General features: G+C 43.4%; 1 protein-coding gene across 11 annotated transcripts in view; it reads right to left on the reverse strand.

Moving 5' to 3' along the window:
• ACOXL (acyl-CoA oxidase like) overlaps positions 1–24,355 on the reverse strand; it is a 352,738-nt gene that overhangs the window by 78,387 nt on the left and 249,996 nt on the right. For all 11 annotated transcript variants that reach the window (XM_043467731.1, XM_043467729.1, XM_043467722.1 and 8 more), the window contains one exon: positions 18,157–18,268. In XM_043467731.1, the coding sequence (XP_043323666.1) occupies positions 18,157–18,268 (112 nt within the window). The remainder of the gene's footprint in view (positions 1–18,156; positions 18,269–24,355) is intronic.

Below are 24,355 nucleotides of genomic sequence, written 5' to 3' on the forward strand. Positions count from 1 at the left end.
ACCTTCCCGACCCGGGAATCGAACCTGCATCTCCTGCATTGGCAGGTGGGTTCTTTACCCACTGAGCCACCAGAGAAATCCCCAATAGGATGAGACAAAAGTGAAAATCAAGTTCAAGTTAAGGAGAAAGGCCCCTGGCAGCCAATTCCTAAGTGCTTTTCCTTATATGTGAACCTCACGGTGCTGCTGCAAGACCCACTGGAGAAGGCTCAGTGCAACCACATCCTTACCAGCAAGTGGCCCCTGGCCCTCCACTTCCCAGATAGAAAGGTTGGCACGACTGTCCCCTACCCTCCACAACTCCCCCCAGACCCCCCCCAACTGAAGGAAGGCACCCAGAACGTGGAACGAGTTGATAGGAAGGCAGCTTCATGAGGGCAGATGCCCAGAAAAGAAACCAACTGATAAGCCTCTGGTCCCTTGAGTTAGTTGATGGGTGGGAAGCAATAAGCTGAAGCCACAGAGGTCCATACACTGAGGCAGGGTGGCCTTTGAACAGTGTGTGGGGCATACTTCATCTCATGACTGGGTGGTCCAAGTGAGCAGACCAGAAGATCAAACTCTAGTTCAGCCTTTAAGTGTAGACTCAGTGCTGACTGCAGAATGTCATTGTCAGCAACTGTAACCCTGCCAATAACTGTAACCCAACTTCAACACACAGAATTTTTACACTGACTTACTGCACAAAAACATGGTAGAACAACAGAAATCAACTATTTAACCCTCCAAAGTTAAAGTATCTTAACACGAGGTTTCCTTAAAGATGGCATGGTTGGGACTTTCCTGGTGGTACAGTGGTTAAGACTCTGTGCTGACAATGCAGGGGGTGCAGGTTTGATCCTTGGTCGGGGAACTAAGACCCCATAATGCAGTGCAGAATGGCCGAAAGATTTTTTTTTAATGGCATGGTTGTTCTTTACTTCAAGCAGTAAACCTGCTATTGAAAACCTGTGCATAAATTAGCCTTCCCCATGGTGCTCAGTCGTGTCGACTCTTTGTGGCCCCAGGGACTATAGCCCACCGGGCTCCTCTGTCCATGGAATTTTTTAGGCATAAATTAGCCTTATGAAAGCAAATCCTTCTTAAAATGCACCAAGCAATAGACACCATTTCAAGCCCTTAAGCTGCACTTGCTCATTTAGCCTTCAGAAGCCCTGGAGATAAGTATTATTGACATCTTTTACTGTCTTCATTTTGCAGGTGGAAAACCGTGACTCAGAAAGGTTGAGGAACTTGCCTGCCCAAGGTTGCGGACCTGGGTTGGGACTGGGCACCCAGTTTTATGAGTCCACATTTCTAGTCACAGGATACACCGCCTCCCAACAGACTGATGGAGAATTAGCTCCCTGTCCCTCCCAAATACATAGTTTATAGAGATGTGTCGTCACACCTGGTCATGTTTGATGTGAACCACATCCCACACTTAAAGCCTCTAGGGGAAGTATATGCTTATTTCCTAATAAGTCATCATATAGCTAAGATAGAACTGAACTCATAAAGAGACCCCTGCTGCCTCATCTTTGGTGAATACCCATATCCATTCCCCCTTTTTCTTTTCTAGAAACACCCCCAAACAGGTTAGGCAGCAATATAGCCAGTTAAAAACACCTACCTCCCTACAGGGGATCTATTAACAAAACCTCAGCTAACATCGTATGTAATAGTAAAAGACTTAAGTGCTTTCCCTCTGAATCAGGAAGAAGATGAGAATGTTCATATCTCCAGTTCCATTCAACATTACTGCAGGTTCCAGCCAGGGCAATAAGGCAAGAAAAAGAAATTAAGGCCGACAGTTTGGAAATGAATAAGTAAGGCTGTTTTCATTACAAAAAGATGTGATTTTTTTACATAGAAAATCCTAAGAAATATACAATAAAACTACTAGAATAAAGAAATCAATTAAGCAAACTTATATAAGCCTTTGATATACAAATCAAAAGTGAAAGAAATAGTCAATCAGTTTTGTCTGACTCTTTGCGACCCCATGGACTGCAATCCACCAGGCTCCTCCATCCATAGAATTCTCCAGGTAAGAATTCTGACAAGGGTAACCATTCCCTTCTCTAGCAGATTTTCCTGACCCAAGAATTGAACCATCTGAGTCACCAGGTGACTCAGAAGCCCATACAAATCAAAGTCAACTGTATTTCTGTATTCTAGGAATGAATAATTGGAACTTGAAATTGAATCCACCTGCCAACACAGAAGACACAGGAGCTCTGAGTTGAATCTCTGGGTCAGGAAAGTCCCCTGGAGAAGGGAATGGCAGCCCACTCCAGTATTCTTGCCCAGAGAATCTCACGGACAGAGGAGCCTGGCCGGCTGCAGTCCACGGGGCAGCAAGAGTTGGACCCGACTGAGAAACTAAACCAGCATCTCCGCCCAGTTCCATGGAGATCTGTCCTGTGCTTTCAGCGTAAGATCTGCTAGCATTCAGCAGGTGTTCTGTGGGGTTTCTTCCACGGGTAGAGCTGTTTCTGATGCATCTGTGGGTGGAGGTGAGGGCGGAGGTGGGCAGAGGTGAGGTCCATGTCCTTCAGCTCCACCATCTGATTAGACCCCCTGGGCTCCTGTCTCTGGCAGCATTGAAAACATTTCTACCCTTGTATTCACCTCCAAATCCATTTGCTGTGTCCTTTGAATTTGTTTTCCATGCTCAGGCTTAAATCTACCCTCTTCCTTTTTATTTTACTGTGGAGAGGTGGAATCAGGTCGGGGTGGGGGGAAAGAGTCCAGTCCTGACCAATAACCATGCAGGCCTCTCTAAGTTTGCTAAGCTTGGATATCAGATTCTATGAAACACTTTAGGTACCATATGTCTTAAATTATATCCATCCGATATGGAGAATAATACAACATGCAGTTATTTTAAAATTTTATAGAGAAGTAAAGTAGGTCAAACAATGATTTTTCGTTACTTTCTGCTTCTCCGGCTGTCCACAGAAGCCCACTCTCCTAGACTTGTGAGCCTTTGTCCAGGAGGAAGTAATCTTGCCCAGCAGATGAAAGTGCAACTGTCTGTCACTCAGTCATGTCGGACGCTTTGTGACTCCCTGGACTGTCCCGCCAGGCTCCTCTGTCCATGGAATTCCCCAGGCAAGTATACTGGAGTGGGTTACCATTCCCATCTCCAGGGGATCTTCTCAACCCAGAGACCGAGCCCAGGTCTCCTGCATTGCAGGCGATTCTTTACCATCTGAGCCACTAGGGGAGAAGCCCAGTAGATGACCACCTGGTAAGGTAATGGAAATGGTGCCCCCTAAACCATACAGGATTTCTTCTCCTTCTCCTTTAGTTTCTCTTCTTTCCCTTCCCTCTAGCAGGTGGCACCTGTGGTCTGGCTTCCCCACACTTCCCCACCTCCAGCATATGCTCACCTGGCCTCTCAGCCCTTTTGCTGCAGACTCTCCTCTGTAGCCCTTTGTAGCTCCCACTCAGAGGCTGGGGTCTCCCTGGGTCCCGCCTACATTTCTCTCTGTGACTGAACCCTTGGTGTGGCCAGAGGACAAGTCTCCCTCCAGCATCTCCAAAGGCCAGTCCTCACCTAGTCAGCCCACGTCTCCACCTTCCTGTCTCTCCGCCTGTTTGACTTTCTGTCTTGTCTTTCTATGTGTGGGCATGCATGTATGTGCGTGTGTTCTTAATACATTTTGCTGCCTTCCAGTATTTTTTAATGTCTATCTTTATTTCATTTCTCTGTATTTCTCTATCAAGATGAGTTCTCCTTTCTCTCTTTTTTTAAAAAAATATTTATTTATTTGGCTGCATTGGGTCTCAGTTACCCATGGCATGCATGATTTTAGTTTCTCTCCTTGGGACTGAACCCACATCCCCTGGATTGGAAGGTGTATTCTCAGCCACTGGGCCACCAGGAAAGTCCCTCTTTCTCTCTTTTTGCAAACTGATTTCACCACTTTTCCGTTGTCTATGTATTTTTAATGTTTCTGCAGTTTTCCACCTTTCTGTATTTTCTTTATTTTTCTGGGTTTCTGTTCTGGTTTTCTTCCTCTCCTCTCCTCTCCTGTTTCCATGTCTGCATTTCTGTCTTTTTTCCTTCATTGTTCCATCTGTCTTTTCTCCTGTCTCCTCTTTCTTTCTTCTCTTATGTGTTTGCCCACTACCTTATTTCTTCCTTTTCTCTTTAGGCTTGCTTCCAGATTAAGTTTGGTGTCCTCTGTGTGGCTTTGGAGAGAGGACCCCTCTCCTGGCCACCAGCAGCCTCTCCCTGAACTCTGCTCTCTCCCAAAGCCACCACTCTCTTCTTGCATCGATGGGCAGGTGCTGGTTTGTCTGCCACTAACAGCTCAAAGAAAGCAGGGTGGCTGGGTCCACCAGCTGTCAGCTCACTGGTGGCTTCCTGAACTGGGAATATGGGATTCTTTATACCATTACCCTAAGCTTTAAACCGGAGCTATAATTCCAGGAGAGCCAGATAAATACATCTCATCCAAGATCTTGCTACCCATGCAAAAAAAAATAATAAATGAGAAGGGACACAGGAGGGCACCCTTATGTCCACTGCTCCTGCTTATAAATATTCTCCAGATGTCCTAGAGAAGACTGTGTCTTGGCTTTGGGGACCACAGGGGAGGAGCTAGTTGTGGAATTCATGATGATCTCAGAGCTTGGGTCAGAGTTTGAACCCAGGGCCCTCTGCTCAACCACCCGTCCCACCCCAGAGACCCTTGCCGGGCACCAGTTGGGCACCAGAACCTCACTCCCTTCCCTCAGAGTTGGCAGGTGGCTGCAGTGCAAGACCAAGGTGGGTGGAGGAGCCCTCCTCTCAGGATATGAGCCGAGGGGGTGCAAGGCTAGGATTCCCAGAGGAACACACCATGAAGATGATGGCTAGTGTGATGCCACGTAGAGGCCCTGCATCTCGGATCTTCCCAGCACACTCATGTGCCCCGTGGTGCTGGCCCTGGGTTTTACAGTGAGTCCCAGGAAAGTCCAGTAATGGGCTCTAGACCTGGAATGCAGATGTCGGCCAGGGCACACCTCGTGCCCACTGTCAACAAAGCTTGTTCAGCACAGCTGTGTGACTGCAGACCTGCCCCCACCCTCCCCACCCTCACTGTTCACACGGGCACCTGCCCTCCAGACAGCCTGGGCCACAGCAGCAGAGACAGCATCCTCTTCTGCCGCACAGGGAGCAGGTTCTCCGTTCAGTTCAGTTCAGTTCAGTCGCTCAGTCGTGTCCAACTCTTTGCGACCCCATGAACTGCAGCATGTCAGGCCTCCCTGTCCATCACCAGCTCCCGGAGCTTACTCAAACACATGTCCATTGAGCCAGTGATGCCATCCAGCCATCTCATCCTCTGTTGTCCCCTTCTCCTCTCACCTTAAATCTTTCCCAGCATCAGGGTCTCTTCATATGAGTCAGTTCTTCACATCAGGTGGCCAAAGTATTGGAGTTTCAGCTTCAGCATCAATCCTTCCAATGAATATTCAGGACTGATTTCCTTTAGGATGGACTGGTTGGATCTCCTTGCTGTCCAAGGGACTCTCAAGAGTCTTCTCCAACACCACAGTTCAAAAGCATCAATTCTTCAGTGCTCAGCTTTCTTTATAGTCCAACTCTCAGATCCATACATGACTACTGGAAAAACCATATCTTTGACTAGATGGAACTTTGTTGGCAAAGTAACGCTAGCTTGCCTGCAAAGACGCCTGCGCATGTACATGTGCACATGGCTCCTCTCCATCCGGAACCATCCAATCTCAGAACACATGCCTTTGCCTACTTCAGAGTGGTGTATGTAGCCTTCTCTCTGCCTTCCCCACCCACTGCTCCCTCCGAGTTTCTCCCGAGAGCTCCCCTCCACGTCGTGGTCCCAGCGTGCACCTTCTGGTCTCCACCAAGCTTGCACATCCATCCACTGGAGCCCTTCTTGTCACACTGCTCTGCATAGAGCAGGACTGAGACCTGCCTGGTACCCAGCAGAGTGGGCAGGGCCAGTGGGCAATGAAAGACTCCCCTCTCACAGACAGGTGGTGGGAGTAGAAGTGGATTCCAGGCAAAGGGCTGGGATACAGCTGGATGCAGAGGGCACAGAGAAAGCAGGAGGAAATTTCGTAGAGAGGAGTATAGGCAACCAAGACGTGTGGGGCTCTAGGCCAGGCTTCTCACTGCAGGGCAGTTATGGAGACTGCACCTTTGGGGGGATCTTCGAGTGTCTCCGCAGGCTCTTCTCTAACTGGTGCTGCCCTCCAAGCTCTGGTCTGGGTCCTGGAAGTACAAACAGGTCCCCAAGACAGAGCCCTTTCCTAGCGAAGACCTGACTATTTTTGTCCAGGAGTGGGTATGGGGCAGGGGGGACACATGTGCTTGATCTGACCTGTTTCTGAATCTTTTCACCACTAAGGCTTGGCTGAAATTGTTAGAAGATGAAATCAATAGGCTCTTGGCAAAGGGCTCCTATAATTGAATACATTACTTCCCAATTTCTCCTCCTTTTCCCTTTTTGTGTCAAATGAAGAGTCTGCGTTTTATTACTGAGTCTTTCAGAACAGAAAACGAGTATCAGATGATACAGCTTCTTTGGTCATTTAGCATACGTTTGAATACATGCCCCTGAAATTGATCTTGATCATTTCCAACAATGGATATGTCAATAAACAGATGGGTGATGCCTTCCTCCTTTCTTAGCAGTGTCCTCCTCTTGAAATTGCTTCTAACTGTTCCGGTGGAGGAGGAATAGAGGTGGGGGTAGGGGGTGGAAATCAGGAGACCATAAATAGATTTTACAGGCACTGAAGTGTGCATTTGGAGTACCATCAGCTAGAAAGATCTTGTTTCAAGAACACGATATTTGCATTTAGCTGAAGACGATGTTATGGAACCTGACTGCCCTTAGTGACTGCCTAAACCTGTCATAAGGCAGAATAATGTACATTTAATATGGGAAAGAAATCAGCCTTCAGGATCTTTGTTTCCTGATTCTCTGCAGCAGCTCAGCTGGTGCTTGGCCCATAAGACAGCTGAAGGAGGCGTTCTTGGGACTGTGTGGGAAAGGCCAGGGGTGCGGCACACAGAGGACTCACCCCATGGGGGTCTAGGGTGAACACAGGGAACAAGAGACTGGGAGGAAGAACACAAACCCACTGCAGTTTGGACTCCACAGGGCTCTGTGCCTCAGTGGCCGCAAGTGCCATTGAGTCTCCCCCAGAAGCCCTGGGGGCACTCCTGACTCCACCTGCTGCGTTCTCTCCTTAAACTGGCCCAAGTCTCACCCCCCACCCCTCACGCTCACTGCTGTGCATGCTATGTTGCTTGTCATGTCCAACTCTGTGTGACCCAAAGGACTGCAGCCCTCTGCCACCCCTCCTAGCTCAGACTAGATCCCAACTTTTCTGGGGTGACGGTTTCTGTGGCCTTCCAAAGGGCCCCCCTCTCATCACTGAGTCCAGAATGATCTTCCTGACACCGATGTGCTCCGGCCACTTGCAGGGAAGGTAGAAGGTTCTAGACCCCATACTCAGGGTGTACAAGGCTCCCCGCAGTGAGGACCCACCACTGCAGTCACTCCACTGCAGTTTCTGCTGGACAACGACGTGAGTCAGCTCATGGTACACATACATCCCCTCCCTCTTCAGCCTCCCTGCAACCCCACCCCATCCCGCCTCTGCATCATCACAGCACTGAGCTGAGCTCCCTGTGCTACACGGCGGCTTCCTGCTGGCTATCTGCTTCACACGCGGGAGTCTAGGTGTGTTCATCCCAATCTGCTTGGTACTTGAAAGAATGCTCAACATCAGTAATCATCAGGGAAATATAAATCGAAACCACTATGAACTATCACCTCATACCTTTTAGAATAGCTAATCAAAAAACAAGAGATAAAAAGTGTCGATGAAGATGTGAAGAAAAGGGAATCCTTGTGTACTGCTGGTGGCAATGTAAATTGGGACAGCCACCATGGAAAATAGTATGGCGGTTTCTAAAAAATTTAAAATGGAACTACCATATAGATCCAACAATACTACTTCTGGGTATTTATCCGAAGGAAATGAAATCACTATCTTGAAGGGATATCTGCACTCCTATGGTCATTGAAACATATTTACACAAGCCAAGATATGGAAGGAATCTAAGTATTCATACACACACACACACACACACTGAAATAGCCATCCAGCATGAGAAGAAAGGAAATCCTGCCATTTGCAACCACATAGATAGACTCTGAGGTCATTATGATAAGTAAAATAAGTCACGCATAGAAAGACAAATACTTTACAATCTCATTTATATGCAGAATCTAAAAAAGCTGAAGTTGGGACCTCCCTGGCAGTCCAGTGGTTAAGACTTCGTCTTCCAATCCGGGGGTGGGGTGGGGGAGCTGGCAGTGCAGGTTTGATCCCTGGTTGGGGAACTAAGATCCCACATGCCTCATAGCCAAAAAACCAATACATAAAAGAGAAGCAATATTGTAACAAATTCAATAAAGACTAAAAATGGTCCACATAAAAGAAAAAATCTTTAGATAAATAAAATTAAAAAGATGAAATCACAGAGAGGGAGTAGAATGGTGGCTATCAGGGGTTGGGGGTGGGAGAAATTGACACATGTTGGTCAAGGGGGAAAATGTCTCGTGACCTAAATAAAGTATGGCATGGTGACTACAGCTAACAATATTATACTATACACATATAAGGTGCTAGAAAGTAGATCTTCAATGTCTCACTCTCTACCAAAAATGTAACTGTGAGCTGATGAGTGTTAACTAACAGTAGTGTGCTAATCAGTACACAACATATACGAATCATCACATCGTACACCTTAAAGTTACACAGTGTTCTATGTCAATTACATCCAATGAAACTGGAGGAAAAATAACAGGAGAGACTCCAAAAAAGAAACTGTTGTTCAGTATTCAGTCATTGACACCAAGTCAAACACACCAGTAAATAGCACTCCATAAACTAGAAAAACGTCATTTCTATGCTATGCTCTCCAACCATGAGTCCTGAGTTTGCTACATGTACCCGTGAATCTGCGTGTCTCTCAGACTAAGCTCTGTCTTGTCCCGCGCCCTGTCTGGATGATTTGCCCCACTGTCCATGCCCGAGCCTTTCCTGCCACCTTGGCCAGAGACCTGCTTCCCATGGTCCAGACTTTCAGATGTCAAGATCTCTAATAGAAGGTTCAGAATCTTTAGGGTACATGCCTGACTTTGGGGCCAACCCTCAATAGCTCACCTCCTGCCAGGTTCCTTTAACCTTGCCCAGACCTCCCCTGTCATCTGTCACCATGCTCTGGATCCCATGCTGCTGGCTGGTCTGGGCGCCCACAACTGTGTTTTGGTATGCCACTGGAAAACTCTCAAGCACAGAACTGACACTTGGTGAATGTTGCTGCCATTTGCCATTTCTTCTTTTCTGCAATTAGTGTATCAAGATTCAGTGGCTGAATCTTGGAAAGTTCTGAGTTTCCAATTTCATACGAGAAAAGATGATGAGTGCCTGCAATGCAAGCAACCTGAACGCTGTGAGGCACCACTTAGGTTGTGTCTTTACATATTTTAATTGAAGCATAAGAAGCGTGCAGTCAGATGCATCAATCTTAAGTTGACTGCTTGATGATTTCTTTATGTGTATGCACCCATGTAACCATCCATACCAAGATAAAGAAATTCCCCAAACCCTGCACTGTACTCCCTTCCCAGCCCACACCACACCCTCTCACTCTCTGATCCACAGACCACCACTAACTAATTTCACCCCTTCTTGAATGAATGTCATATAAATGGAATCATACATTATTAACTTCTTTCCAGGCTTCTTTCACTACACATAACATCTGTAAAATTCACTTCTGTGGCTGCATGTAACAGTAGTTTATCCCTTTTATTGCTGGATACAATTCTGTGGTATGAAGATATTATAATTAGTTTACCTAATTTCATGCAGATGAACATTTGGGTTGTCTCCAGTTTGGGGCTATTATTGATACAGATGCTATAAACATTCTTGTAAAAGTCTTTCTGTGAGCAGAATTTCATTTCTCTTGGTATTTACATAAAAACCTAGGGGGGAAAGTGCTGGTTGTAGGGTAGCTGTGTATTTAACTTTATAAGGAACTGCCAAACTGTTTCTCAGATCAGTTATCACTATTTTACAGCAATGATCAAAGCTCCCCTTGCTCTATACTGTCACCATGATTGACTTACACCCTTTTAGCTTAACACACTGCAGTGGGTGTGTCGTGGTATTTCACTGTGGTTTTAATTTCAATTTCCCTGATGACTAATAAGACTGAGCAAAGTTTCATGTGCTCATTACCATTCTTTTATCTTCTTTTTTGAAATGTCTTTCAAGTCTCTTGTGTAATTTTTCTTAGATTGTGTCTTTTTGTTACTGGGTTAGAGAAGGTCTTTATTTTGGATAAAAGTCTTTTGTCAGATACATGTGTTGCAAATAATTTTTCCAAGGTTATGGCTTGTCTTTTTGCTTTCTTACTGATGTCTTTTGAAGAGCAATTTTTTAAATTAAAAATTTTTAAATCTGGTCAATATTTAATTGAACGGTTAGTGCTTTTTATCTTTTTCACTAAAAAATCTTAGTCTGCACCAACTCCAAAGGAATAGTCTCATGTTTTCTTCTAAAAGTTTTAAGTTTTCACTTTAAGTCTATGGTCAATTTCAAGTTAATATTTCTGTGTTATATGAGGAATAGATTTTTTCCATTTGAATATTTAGCTGTTTGTCACACAATTTGTTGAAATTTTTTTTCATCATTTAATTCCCTTTGTACCTTTGTAAAAAATCAAGTGAACATATATTTCTGAGTCAATTTTCTGGACTTTATACTGTTCCATTGATCTGTTTATCGTTATACCAAATCCATACTGTCTGGGTAATTGCAGCACAAACATAAACTCTGAAATCAGGTACTACAAGGCCTCCACATTTCTTCAACTTTTTTCAGTCATTTTGGCTATTTCAGATTATTTGTATTTCCATATGAATTGCCAAATCCTCTTGTGAGTTTCTGCAAAAATGTCTGCCGCTGCAAATCTGATTGAGATGGAGTCAGATCTACAGACCCATTTAAGGAGAATGAGCATCACAGCTATGCTGGGTCTTTCCATGCACAGATACGATGTACTTTTCTACCCATTTAAGTTCCCTTTAATTACCTTCCGCAATGCTTTATAGTTTTCTATGTATAGATCTTGCACTACTTGAATTTTTGTTGCAAAATATATTCCTAAGAATTTCATGTTTTCTAATGATGTTGTAAATTTAATTTAATTTTACATTGTGTCTTCTAATTATTTATTGATAGTGTATAAAAGTAAATTTATTTTGGATATTGAGTTTGTATCTTGTTACGTGTAGGGATTTACTATTAACAGCTGTGTTGCAAATAAATAACATAATCTCACTGAAGGAGAGGGAAAAAAACATATTGAAGTAAATTTGGGAAATACTACTTTTTTAGATACTGTAAGCTACATTCACAAAGAAATACTGTGTTCTAGTTGTAAATGTGTTTCTCACAGAGAGACTGGACTAGCAATTCTGAAACTACTTAATGTGTATACTAGGGAAGATCAAATAAATAAACATAGTAGACAGTCAAAGCCAGATTTCTCACTTTCTCAGAGAAAGACATTACAAATAGGAAAGAGGGAAGGCTTGTGGTTTGGGATTGGAATCAGAACTACCAGTAAAAACTCGTGGTTTCTAACGTAAGTACGTATAAATCTGTGTGAGAATGTGCGAGTAAACCTATATCTATTTTCTAGCTCAGAACAAGCCTAGAAATAGTGACATTCCAGTAGCAAATTAGCATACTCAGCAACCAGATACTGGTTTTAAATGCTATTCTCCAATAAAAGGACCAGGAACTCTTAGAGAAATGGTTGATTACAGGGTGGGCAGAGAAAATGAAAGATGAGCCTATGACATTTTGTGGTACCCAAAGTACAGAAGTGCTAAAAAAAAATCATGGGGACATAACAAACAGACATTTGGGCTAGCTAACGTGAAAGGAGCTTTCAATGGCCAAAGCGGAAACAATCTGAGCAAGAAAATAAAATATGTTAGAATTGGGTGTAGCCCAAATATAGAATATCCATTAATCTGAACTGATATAAATAATAATGAATTGAATAAATAAGTAATTGGTGGAAAAGGGACAGCTCTTCTTTCTAATAAAGGAACGTAGCCAGAATGAGGGAAATTGAATGTCCCCACTAGTAACATCACAGGGGGCTTCCCAGGTGGTGCCAGAGGTGAAGAACCTGCCTGACCATGCAGGAGACATAAGAGACATTTGATCCGTGGGTACGGAAGATCCCCTGGAGAAGGAAATGGCAACCCACTCCAGTATTCTTGCCCGGAGAATCCCATGGACGGGGAGCCTGGTGGGCTGCAGTCCATGAGATCACAGGGTCAGATGTGACTGAGCACGCGGGCACACACGCACAGAACAAGAGAAAGGAAAGCATCACAGAGCAGAAGCGTTTCCTGTGACCAGAAACAACCAAGACGGAAGTGCCAGTCTTCACAGGAGGCAGGCACGGGCAGCCTCGGGTCTTCCTGTCTGCCCACTCCGGGCTCTCGCCAGACCAGTATCTGCCCTCCTCAGCACCATGTTCAGCTTACTGTGCCATGGAAGTCAGTCACGCTTTCCCTCTCTCGAGAGTTGCAGGGGTGTAAGCCTTACCTCTCACTGAGAAGTGGGAACACGTTCCCCATTAAAGGAATTTCAGCCCCAGTCAGCAGAGGAGCCTCACTTTTGTACAAGGTGACTATTGCCCAGGCAGCACCCAGTGCTCAAGGACACAAAGACTGTCCGTCAGCTGGCCCTGGTCTCTGGCTCATCCTCCCAACCCAACTAAGCCACAGGAGTTAGAAGACGCAAGATCAACGCAGACCAGTTGACTCAGGAAATTTAGTTTCTAATCCTGTTTCCTGTCTTTGATGATCTGCCTCTGGAACAAAGCTCTCGGCATTTCTGTACCATGAGATTTTTCGTAAAACATCTGCTCTTCAGGCTGCCCTGTTGGCTTTTAAAATGGTAACAAACAGAACCCAGCGGCTGTCACTCTCTATTTCCTGTCTCTGCTCTGAAACTCCCAAAGAAGTACAAGCAAAGAAGATCAGACTTACTTTCTGGGTTCAGCAACCATGGTGGCTCTGATGGTAAAGAATCTGTCTGCCATGCGGGAGACCTGGGTTTGATCCCTGGGTGAGGAAGATCCACTGGAGAAGGTCATGGCAACCCACTTCAGAATTCTTGTCTGGGAAATCTAATGGACAGAAGACCCTGGTGGCTACAAGTCCATAGGATCACAAAGAGTTAGACACAGCTGAGTGAGTAACACTTTACTTTTTTGGTGACGGTGGTATTTTCCAGCTCCTCTCTGATTTATCAGCTATCCCTGGATCCTCCCTGATTTATCAGATATCACTGAGCCCACCTGCCAACAAAGAACCCGCCTGCCAATGCAGGAGAGGTGGTTCGGTCCCTGGGTCGGGAAGATCCTCTGGAGAAGGGCATGGCAACCCTCTCCAGTATTCTTGCCTGGAGAATTCCATGGACAGAGGAGCCTGGCAGGCTATAGAGTCCATACGGGGTGGCAGAGTCAGACATGACTAAGCGACTAACACTGGACGAAGTTCCTGAAGACCTGTGACTGAGGAGACTGTGGCAGCTTGACCTCCAGCACACGCCATGGGTGTGCCATCCAATCACCGACATGGACAGCTTGCATTTTCCACAGACAGAAACTCAGACAAGGTTCTAAACGCCAACCAGGTGACCTGGGCAAAGAACCTGTTAGTCTAAAAGTATAATAAACAGTTGGCATCACCTATTAGAAAGATAGCCTTCAATGGCACTATGATTTCATTATATTTTGAAGATCTAAAGAACGTTAAAGTCACACACACACAGAGCAGTCAGGTTGCACCGACCACAACAATAAAAACTGCGGGTGATGTCAGAAAGCTCTAGGGACCCCCCGGGCAGTCCAGTGATGAAGACTCCATGCTCCCGATGCAGGGGGCCCGGGTTCCATCCCTGGTCAGGGAACAAGATCCCACCCGCCACAACTAAGAGTTCATATGCTGCAACTAAAGGCCCCGTGCACTGCAACGGAGACCTGGGACAGCTGAATAAATAAATGAATGAAATATACAGAAAGCTCTACAAAGTTACATCACCCGAAACCTTATTTCAAACCCCCACTAACTCTTTTCCAACAAAATCTCAAATTCCAAATAAGGAAAAATAACTTAGGGTAGTTGTTCCCAACTTAGATGACAGCCCCTGGATTTTGAGGATGATTCATGGTCTTTACTTGTTGATACCAACCACTTCTCTTTTCCTTTTGACTCAGCCTTGCAGTGGGAAGGAGGGCATCATAAATCAGATTTTTAAAATCACTCATTCCTAGCTGATTTCCACACACTCTGAAATGGAAAAACTGCCAGTGCAGTAGAGGAGTATTACAGGTGATGACAGAAGGGTTAACCCACTGGTTAACCAGAAGGATTCTCATCCCACCTGAATTACCATCCCTCTACCTGCCCAATTTTTGTTATAAACATATGAAATTTAGCAGTCATCTGTTATACATATTGATTACTGAGGGTATGCACTTGTCTCCTTTAGATTTTTCTTTTATGAAATGACTGAAAGTGTTAGTCGTTCAGTCGATTCCGACTCTTTGCGACCCCATGGACTGTAGCCCACCAGACTCCTCTGTCCATGGGATTCTCAAGGCAAGAATACTGGAGTGGGTCGCCATGCCTTCCTCCAGAGGCTCTTCCCAACCAGGGATTGAACCTGGGTCTCCTGCATGGCAGACTCTTTACCAGCCGAGCCAGCAGCAGAGCCCACAGAATGGAAGAAGCCCTTAATAAACTATTCTCAAGGTGACAAGTTTATTGTCTTCTCCCTGCCCCACTAATGGGGAAATGATGCAGTGACCTCGATGAACAATGCTTGCAAGGTGATTTTGAAAACTGGAGGAGTGGGGCTTCCAAGGGGAGCTCTGGAGCTGGGCTCCCTCCATGGTTACCAGAGCACAGAAGGACATTGCCTGGGCCCATCTGGAGTTAAATTCTGGCTGCACCAAGGAAGGAAAGAAATGATCAGAGGGTAGGTCTCTCTCTTTTTTAATTAGAGCAAAATTACTTAACAATACTGATACATCAACATGAATCAGCCATAGGTATGTATATGTCCCCTCCATCCCACCCCTCTAGGTTGGGACAGAGCACCAGCTTTGGGTCCCCTGCACTGACAGGTCTTTTGGGAGGACCTGGGGTCTTGACTCCCTAACTCTGACTGTGAACTACGAACCCTCAGCACTCATCCCAGACTAAGAGGGAGATGGATTGTCTAATGTGTGTGGGCAAAGGGTCTCCAAAATAAAATGTGCGTTTGAGGAAAATTAAGGTGGGTCAGTGGTAAAGAATCCACCTGCCCATGCAGGAAACGCAGGAGACATGGGCTCAATCCTTGGGTCAGAAAGGTCCCCTGGAGAAGAAGATGGCAACCCATTCCAGTGTGCTTTCCTGCCTGGAAAACCCATGGTCAGAAGAGCTGGCAGGCTAAGGTTCACAGCATCACAAAAGAGTTGGACATGACTTAGTGACTAAACAACAACTATGTTGTTTATTTAACTTTGTTAATAATAAAATAAAATATATAAAACTATCCAACTCTGTTTAACTATTTCAAAACACATAATTATTAGTTGGCTGATCCACAGGGACCACCAATTCTTTTATAGATTCTTAAAATGTTTTAAATTTTTTAATTGGAGGATAATTGCTTTACAACATTGTGTTTGCATGAGGCGGCCAAAGTATTGGAGTTTCAGCTTCAGCATCAGTCCTTCCAATGAACACCCAGGACTGATCTCCTTTAGGATGGACTGGTTGGATCTCCTTGCAGTCCAAGGGACTCTCAAGAGCCTTCTCCAGCACCACAGTTCAAAAGCATCAATTCTTCGGTGCTCAGCTTTCTTTACAGTCCCAACTCTCACATCCATACATGACCACTGGAAAAACCATAGCCTTGACTAGACAGACCTTTGTTGACAAAGTAATGTCTCTGCTTTTTAATATGCTGTCTAGGTTGGTCATAACTTTCCTTCCAAGGAGTAAGCATCTTTTAATTTCATGGCTGCAATCATCATCTGCAGTGATTTTGGAGCCCAGAAAAATAGTCAGTCACTGTTTCCCATCTATTTGCCATGAAGTGATGGGACCGGATGCCATGACCTTAGTTTTCTAAATGTTGAGCTTTAAGTCAACTTTTTCACTCTTCTCTTTCACTTTCATCAAGAGGCCCTTTAATCCTTCTTCACTTTCTGCCATAAGGGTGGTGTCATCTGCACATCTGAGGTTATTGGTATTTCTCCCAGCAATCTTGATTCCAACTTGTGCTTCTTCCAGCCCAGCATTTCTCATGATGTACTCTGCATATAATACTCATGGATTAAATCTGGCTTGGAATGGTACGCTTAGATCATGAGGTTTCCTCTTTCTAGGAGGAAGTCTTAGTCCATTTGGAGCTGGTGAATAAGAATTGAAGCTAGTCTTGTCATTTTTTAATTTGTTGATAAACTATTATTTTCTGTCTGGTTGCTTAAATGATATTCTCTTCACTATAGAACTGCAAGCTATCCTCAGGTATGGGTATTTTTTTCCACTAAAATTTTGATTTTTTTTTTTACACTAGGGAAAATACTTTTCTTCTGTGTTGGTTATTATATCTGCTCCTTTGTTCCAGCATTTTCAGGAATATTTCTTCTCTGTAGGTTGCATTTTGACTGTTTTCACTCTGTTGAGTATCATCTCGTGATCTTTATCCTCTACTTCTACAGTCTTGGAAAGCTCATTCATAGGTTACATTTTCTCCATTGTTCTGCTCACTAGTGCCTCTAGAGTGTCTTGATGGCAACCTCCTCTTATTTTGGCTGGCACCATGTTTGATAAGGGCAGGGAATGTGGAGTGACTTAAACCCATCTGAATATGCCCTTGGCATCTGCCAGGGCTTCACCTCAGACCCACACCTGGAGGATGGACCAATTTGCACAAACTTGGTCCAGCTCCCAGTGGGCACTAATCAGTCTGTCTTGTTCCCCGAGTGGATCTGGACCACTTCTGCTCCAGGGCTCCTCTGCTGAAGAGCACTTCCTAAGAGAATACCCATCCCCCAATGTGGCATGCACCCTCCTCCCACTCTGTGTTGTCCTTGGTGATGTCGTCGTGGGAGATGTGATCCTGGTATTCATATTAAAAGAGATGAACTGAAGCTGCGGGGGAAGTTTCATGGGAACCAGTTCTGGTCCTCTTGGAACCTAATTCCTTTGCAGAGGGAGAGCAGAGGTCTGATTTCAGGCTAAGGTAGTCCTGAGTCTCTGAGTCTGGGCAGAAAGTAGATAAAGTCTTCTCTTAGGGTCTTCTTGTCTATTCCATGTTGGAATTTGGAGATGGAACAGATATTGCTGTGGCGGGGATAGGGGTTTCCTCCAGTAACTCCATTGGCACCAGACTTGGTGGAAACTACCTCTAGATTTCTATCAACATTGATGCAAGGTTTTATGTTTTTTCAGAACATCATGGGCACTTTAGTAGGAAATAGAGTGCATCTCAGGCGAACCCAATGGTTAATTTCCACATGTGCCTGATGCACTTTCCCCCTCCCCCCTGAAAATAATGTATTCGTTATTACAGACAGACAATGATGCTTCAGTTTCAGTAAGGGTTAAAAATCACTCCACTCATCAACTCCCATTCTAAAGATGACACAGAGTTCATCAGTAGCATCAGGGCCTCCACAGTAAGCAAGGCTGTCACGCAAAACGGCTTATAGAAATTCTAGCCGTTTCCAGAAGCTTGTAATTATTGCTGCATGTGTGCTAAGCCACTTCAGTTGTGCCCGACTTGCTAACTCATCCTCTATTACATTTGGCAGGAAGGGGAAGATCCCTTGGAGAAGGGAATCGCTCCCCACTCCAGTATTCTTGCCTGGGAAATTCCATGGACAGAGGAGTCTGGCGGGCCACAGTCCATTGGGTCACAAAGAGTCAGACCCGACTGAGGGACTAACACTTTGACCAGCAAGAATATGCCTGACGCACATGTCAAAAGGAAAAATAGCAATATAACACAGTGTATCTTTACCTTATAATAAATTCGGGCCACCAAACCCCGCTGAAGAATCCTTTCACGAAAATGCACTGCTTTCAACAGAAAGGTGAGATTACCAACTGTGTCCATGTTAAATGCCAGGAAACTGGGAAGAAGAAAAAAAAGCACAGTGACCATCATTATTATTTTGTCATCACCAGAGTATTTCAATTTGAAAGAAATAGATGGGATTTGTTTTTTCAGAAAGAATTTCTTCCCAATAGAGAGTGTGAGTACACATAATTATCTCCTTGATCTCTCACTTGCTATATTTTGTGCCTTTTATTAGTAGTTTTGTCAATGAATGCCTGGATCAAGTTATTCTATGTGGTTATCCTTTCGATGTAAAGATAGGATGGATGAAACTGGAGCCTATTATACAGAGTGAAGTAAGCCAGAAAGGAAAACACCAATACAGTATACTAACGCATATATATGGAATTTAGAAAGATGGTGACGATAACCCTATATGTGAGACAGCAAAAGAGACACAGATGTATAGAACAGTCTTTTGGACTCTGTGGGAGAGAGTGAGGGTGGGATGATTTGGGAGAATAGCATTGAAACATGTATATTATCATATGTGAAACAGATCGCCAGTCTAGGTTCCATGCGTGAGACAGGGTGCTCGGGGCTGGTGCACTGGGATGACCCTGAGGGATGGGATGAGGAGGGAGGTGGGAGGGGAGTTCAGGATGGGGAACACATGTACACCCATGGCAGATTCATGTCAATGTATGGCAAAACCACTACAATACTGTAAAGTAATTAGCCTCCAATTAAAAGAAATAAATTTATTAAAAAAAAGATAATTTGGTTTACTGCTTTTTCCACTTAGTATTTTTTAAATCTTTTGTTTTTTAATTTAACCTTTTATTTTGGCCACACCTCACGACATGTGGGATCTTAGTTCTCCAATCAGGGATTGAACCCTTGCCTCCTGCATTGGCAGCACAGAGTAATAACCATTGGACCACCAGGGAAATCCCTAAAAGATATATTTTAACTGAAGTATAGTTGATGTACAATATTATACAGTTATCCAGTATAATGCTTCACAATTTTTAAAGGTTATACTCCATTTACAGCTATTATAAATGGGCTTCCCAGGTGGAAAAAGTTCTCAGTTCCTCATAAACTAAACACACATAACCTATGACTCAGCCATTCCATTCTTACTATTTGCCTTAGAAAAATAAAACAAATTCATGAAAACACTTGTATACAAATGTATTCACAGAAGTTCTACTCAGAGGAGTGAAAAATTAACACCCCAGGTGTCTCTCTGTCAAGAGAAAGGAAAATAATATGAACAATTACACACCAATAAAACTGACAACCCAGACAAAATAAATAAGTTCCTAGAAACATATCATCTTTGAAGACCAAATGAAGAAGAAATAGAAAATATGAGCCAAGTAATTACTTGCAATAAAATTGAATCATTAAAAAAAGTAAAGATCTCCCAATAAATAAAAGTCCAGGGCCAGATGGCGTCATGGGTGAATTCTACCAAACATCTGAAGAAGTAACACCTATCTTTCTCAAACTATCCCAAAAAAATTAAAGAAAAAAGAAAACTTCTGAACTCATTCTAGAATGCCAGAATTAGCCTGATACCAAAGCCAATAAAGATATCACACACAAAAAGAAAATTACAGACTGATGAACATAGATCCAAAAATCCTCAATAAAATATTAACAAAACCAAACAAAACAATACACCAAAAAGATCATACACCATGATCAAGTGGGATTTATGCCAGGAATGCAAGGATGGTTCAACATCTACAAATCAGTGTGATTCACCACAGTAACAAACTGAAGAATAAAAATCATCTGATCATCTCAGTAGATGCAAAAATGGCTTCTGACAAAATTCAAAATTATGATAAAAACTCTCAACAAAGTGGGTACAGAGGGAACAAACCTCAACATAACAAAGGCTACATATATGACAAACCCACAGCTCACATGTATACACAATTTTTGCTAATTATCCCTCAACATAGAAGTTTGAAAAAAAATTTTAAACAGAATGGAAAACAAACCTTAGTATGAAAGTGAAAAAATGAAAGTGTTAGTCGCTCAGTTGTGTCCAACTCTTTGTGACCCCATGGACTGTAGCCCACCAGGCTCCTCTGTCCATGGAATTTTCCAGGCAAGAATACTGAGTGGGCAGCCATTCCTTTCTCCAGGGGACCTTCCTGACCCAGGGATCGCACCCAGGTCTCCTGCACTGCAGGTATATTTTTTACTGCTGAGCCACCAAGTTATAGGGATGCCCCATGTAACTTCTGCCTAAGCAGAAAAAACTGTCACCAAATATTGAAATTTAGTTAATAATGTCCATTCCAAATTATTTAGAAGTATGCTAATGTCTGTAGTTTACTTTGAAATGCATCAGAGAAAAAAAGGTGAACTGAAGGATGGATTGAGGACTTGATACATGGATATATATGTGGTATAGTCAGCACAGTCACATGTTACTAGTTGATTCTATGGTGGGTATATGAATGTTCCCTAAAATTATTTCAATTCTCCTGAGTATCTGAAAATGTTCATAATATAAATGACACAATATTCAAGTACAGTGTGGAAACTTGATTTTCCTCCACCTCCACACCCGCCTAGGGATCCATGGGTCGGTGAGAGTGGTGAGGGCTCCGGTGGCAGCCCCTCGGGGGAGGGGAAGAGGCAGCACTCACTGGCACGAGAAAGGGCGGAATGGAGCTGCTTGCAGAATGAGGTTCAGCCCCAATCAGAGCCAAGCCCTGCCCTCCTCACCTAGTCTCATGGAGTCTTTCCAGTGCCATGATTGACTCCTCCCACAGCCCAAATGAAGGGTAGCCTCTGGGAGTGCATACAAATGGTCGCCTACTTGGAGGGATTTCAGGGATTTCCTCGTGTTCCCACCTGCTCACTTCTCTTGTGAGTTGTCAGTATGACTGCCATCCAACTGCTTTACCTGCATGAAAGCTGAGAACCCAAGGTCACTGCTGTATCGTCAACACCTGAAGAAGTGCCCAGTACAATGTATGTGCATGGAGGTGTGTCAGATGACAAAGGCTTTTCTTAATATACATAAAAATGAGAGTGAGTAAGGTTTGGGGACATAAGGAGAAAAACTGACAGACTGAATCAGTAAAACCTGGATGTGTGGGAGAGAGGAGTGTATTGTTTTGGAGGTTAAGAACCGAGACAAAAATAAATGGACTAGAACTTTCCAAACATTTACACTTGGAATACCGCCTTTGGCACATCTCAAGTCTATCTTGGAAGATTTGCTAGGAATATAGATTTGCATATGGGTGAGAATCTGTTTTTCTTTTGAAATGATGGAAACAGCCCTGCTCTGCTATCTGGAAGAGAAATGGAAGGGCAGATGGTATGCAGGTAGTTGGGAAACTTGTTTCCTGAATGGATGGAACTGGTTCTGATGGGAATTGTACTGTTCTTTCAACTTCTTATATGTTGTAAATTTTCCAGCTAATAAATTGTGAGGGAAACTATCAGCCCTATAAAATGCCCATTCAGGGCTGTGTTCTCAGCCGCAGTCGTGTCTGACTCTGTGACCCCATGGGCTATATAGCCCACCAGGCTCCTCTGTCCATGGGATTCTCCAGGCAAGAATACTGGAGTGGGTTGCCATTTCCTCCTCCAGGGCATCTTCCTGACCCAGAGATGGAACCTGCATCTCCTGCATTGGCAGGTAGATTCTTTACCACTAGCACCAACTGGGAAGCCCATAGAAATGTTAAAAAAAGACTTACTAGCTTTGCAGAGTGTACAAATTGAAATAAAATCAAAGAAAATTATATAAAATTAAAAGATTTTAAAAAACACCCCAAACAGAGGGAGATTTAAGTGAAACAATCTTCGGATATGGGAGCTGCTATTTCCAGCTTTAAGACAGCCTACAGTTTGAATAAACAGGAATGTGAGCAGTAGCTTACAAAGCAAGAGAAAAGGGACAGATTCACGCCAACCAGTGGGAAAAGTCTCAGGCGTGTGTGCCTGCCTGCTAAGTCGCTTCAGTACTGTCCGACTCTTTGCGACCCCATGGTTGTAGCCCGCCAGGCTCGTCTATCCATGGGATTCTTCAGGCAAGAATACTGCAGTGGGTTTCCATGACCTCCTCCAGGATTGAACGCAAGTCTCTTACATCTCCTGCATTGGCAGGTGGATTCTTTACCACTAGCACCACCTGGAAAGCCCAAAAAGTCCCATATTATCTATTTATTGTGTTTCCCATGCCTCTCATCAGGATTGTAAGATTATACTTTTTAATGAATAGTTGCTTGAAAATTAGTTCATTTGGGCTATGAAGACCAAAGTCTTCCTCCAAATAAAAATGATAATTTATAAAATACACAAAAGAAAAAAGCACAATAAGCTCCTCAGAAGTAGAACAAAGAAGGTAATACACTTATGAGCATGAATCAATGAGGTGAAAGCAGAGGTATGACAGAGGATCAACAAAGGGAAAAGATGGTCATTTGAAAAAAATAATAAATTAGACAAACATTTGGTGAGATTAAACAATAACAATAAAGGGAAAAAAAACACAAGAAATAATTTTAGGAATGAAAACTGGGACCTAACTACAAATCTAAAGAGCCTCTTGATGAAAGTGAAAGAGGAGAGTGAAAAAGCTGGCTTAAAACTCAACATTCAGAACACTAAGATCATGGCATCTGGTCCCAACACTTCATGGCAAATAGACGGGGAAATAATGGAAACAGTGACAGACTATATTTTGTGGGGCTCCAAAATCACTGCAGATGGTGACTGCAGCCATGAAATTAAAAGATGCTTGCTCCTTGGAAGGAAAGTTATGACCAACATAGACAGAATATTAAAAAGCAGAGACATTACTTTGTCCACAAAGGTCCGTCTAGTCAAGGCTATGGTTTTTCCAGTAGTCATGTATGGCTATAACTGTGGTGCTGGAGAAGACTCTTGAGAGTCCCTTGGAGTGCAAGGAGATCCAACCAGTCCATCTTAAAGGAGATCAGTCCTGGGTGTTCATTGGAAGGACTGATGCTGAAGCTGGAACTCCAATACTTTAGCCACCTCATGTGAAGAACTGACTCATTTGAAAAAGACCCTGATGCTGGGAAAGAGTGAAGGTGGGAGAAGGGGATGACAGAGGATGAGATGGTTGGATGGCATCACCAACTCAATGGACATGAGTTTGAGTAAGCTCCAGGAGTTGGTGATGGACAGGGAGGCCTGGCGTGCTGCAGTTCATGGGGTTGCAAAGAGTCAGACACAACTGAGCAACTGAACTGAACTAAACTGAACTATCGATCTAGCAGAAGTTAAAAGGATAATTAGAGAGCAGTATGATAAACCTTATTGGAGAAGGAAACGGCAACTTCCCCCAGGATTCCTGCCCAGACCGCCCTATGGACAGAGGAGTGTGGCGGGCTACAGTCCATGTGATTGCAAAGAGTTGGACGTGACTGAGAGGCTAAACAACAGCAACATGATAAACCTTATACCAGCAAATCTGAAATCAAGCAGATAAATTCCTAGAGAAATATCATTTATCAAAATTGGCAGAAGAGAAAGCCTAAATGGTCTTTAAACTTTAAACTAATTGAATCAGTTGTTTAAATATTACCCAAACCCAGATAGTTTTCAAATAATTTTTCAGATTCTTCTACAGAATAAGAAAATACTCCCAAAATAACTTCTGTGACCAGGAAAACTTGATATAAATCCAATCAGGGAACTATGAGAAAGGAAAACAATAAGCTAATAAGTACACAAAAACCCTAAAAATAATACTAACAAGTCAAACCCAGGAAAATATAAAAATAATAATACAGTATGACATCACTGAGTGTTTCTTAAGCACACAAGTGTTATTTATCAAAACAGGTTAAGAAGAAATAACATAAGATAATTTAATAGACAAAAAATCATTTGCAATAAAATTCATCATCAAATAATGATAAAAACGTTAAAAACAACAGTAAATGGAGCTTCCTTAGAAGGTAAAGTATGCCTATCAAAAACTTTAGCAAATGCATTCTTAATAGTGAAATATCAAACTAATTCTTTTAAAAATCAGGACTAGGACACCTTCTCACAAAAACAAATAAAAGAAGCAATAAGTGGAAAAGAAGGAATAAAATTTACTATTTGCAGATGGTATGACTGTCTATGGAAATCCAAAGAATCT

This window comes from Cervus canadensis, chromosome 5 (assembly GCF_019320065.1).
Source record: "Cervus canadensis isolate Bull #8, Minnesota chromosome 5, ASM1932006v1, whole genome shotgun sequence".
Classification (NCBI taxonomy): Eukaryota; Metazoa; Chordata; class Mammalia; order Artiodactyla; family Cervidae; genus Cervus; species Cervus canadensis.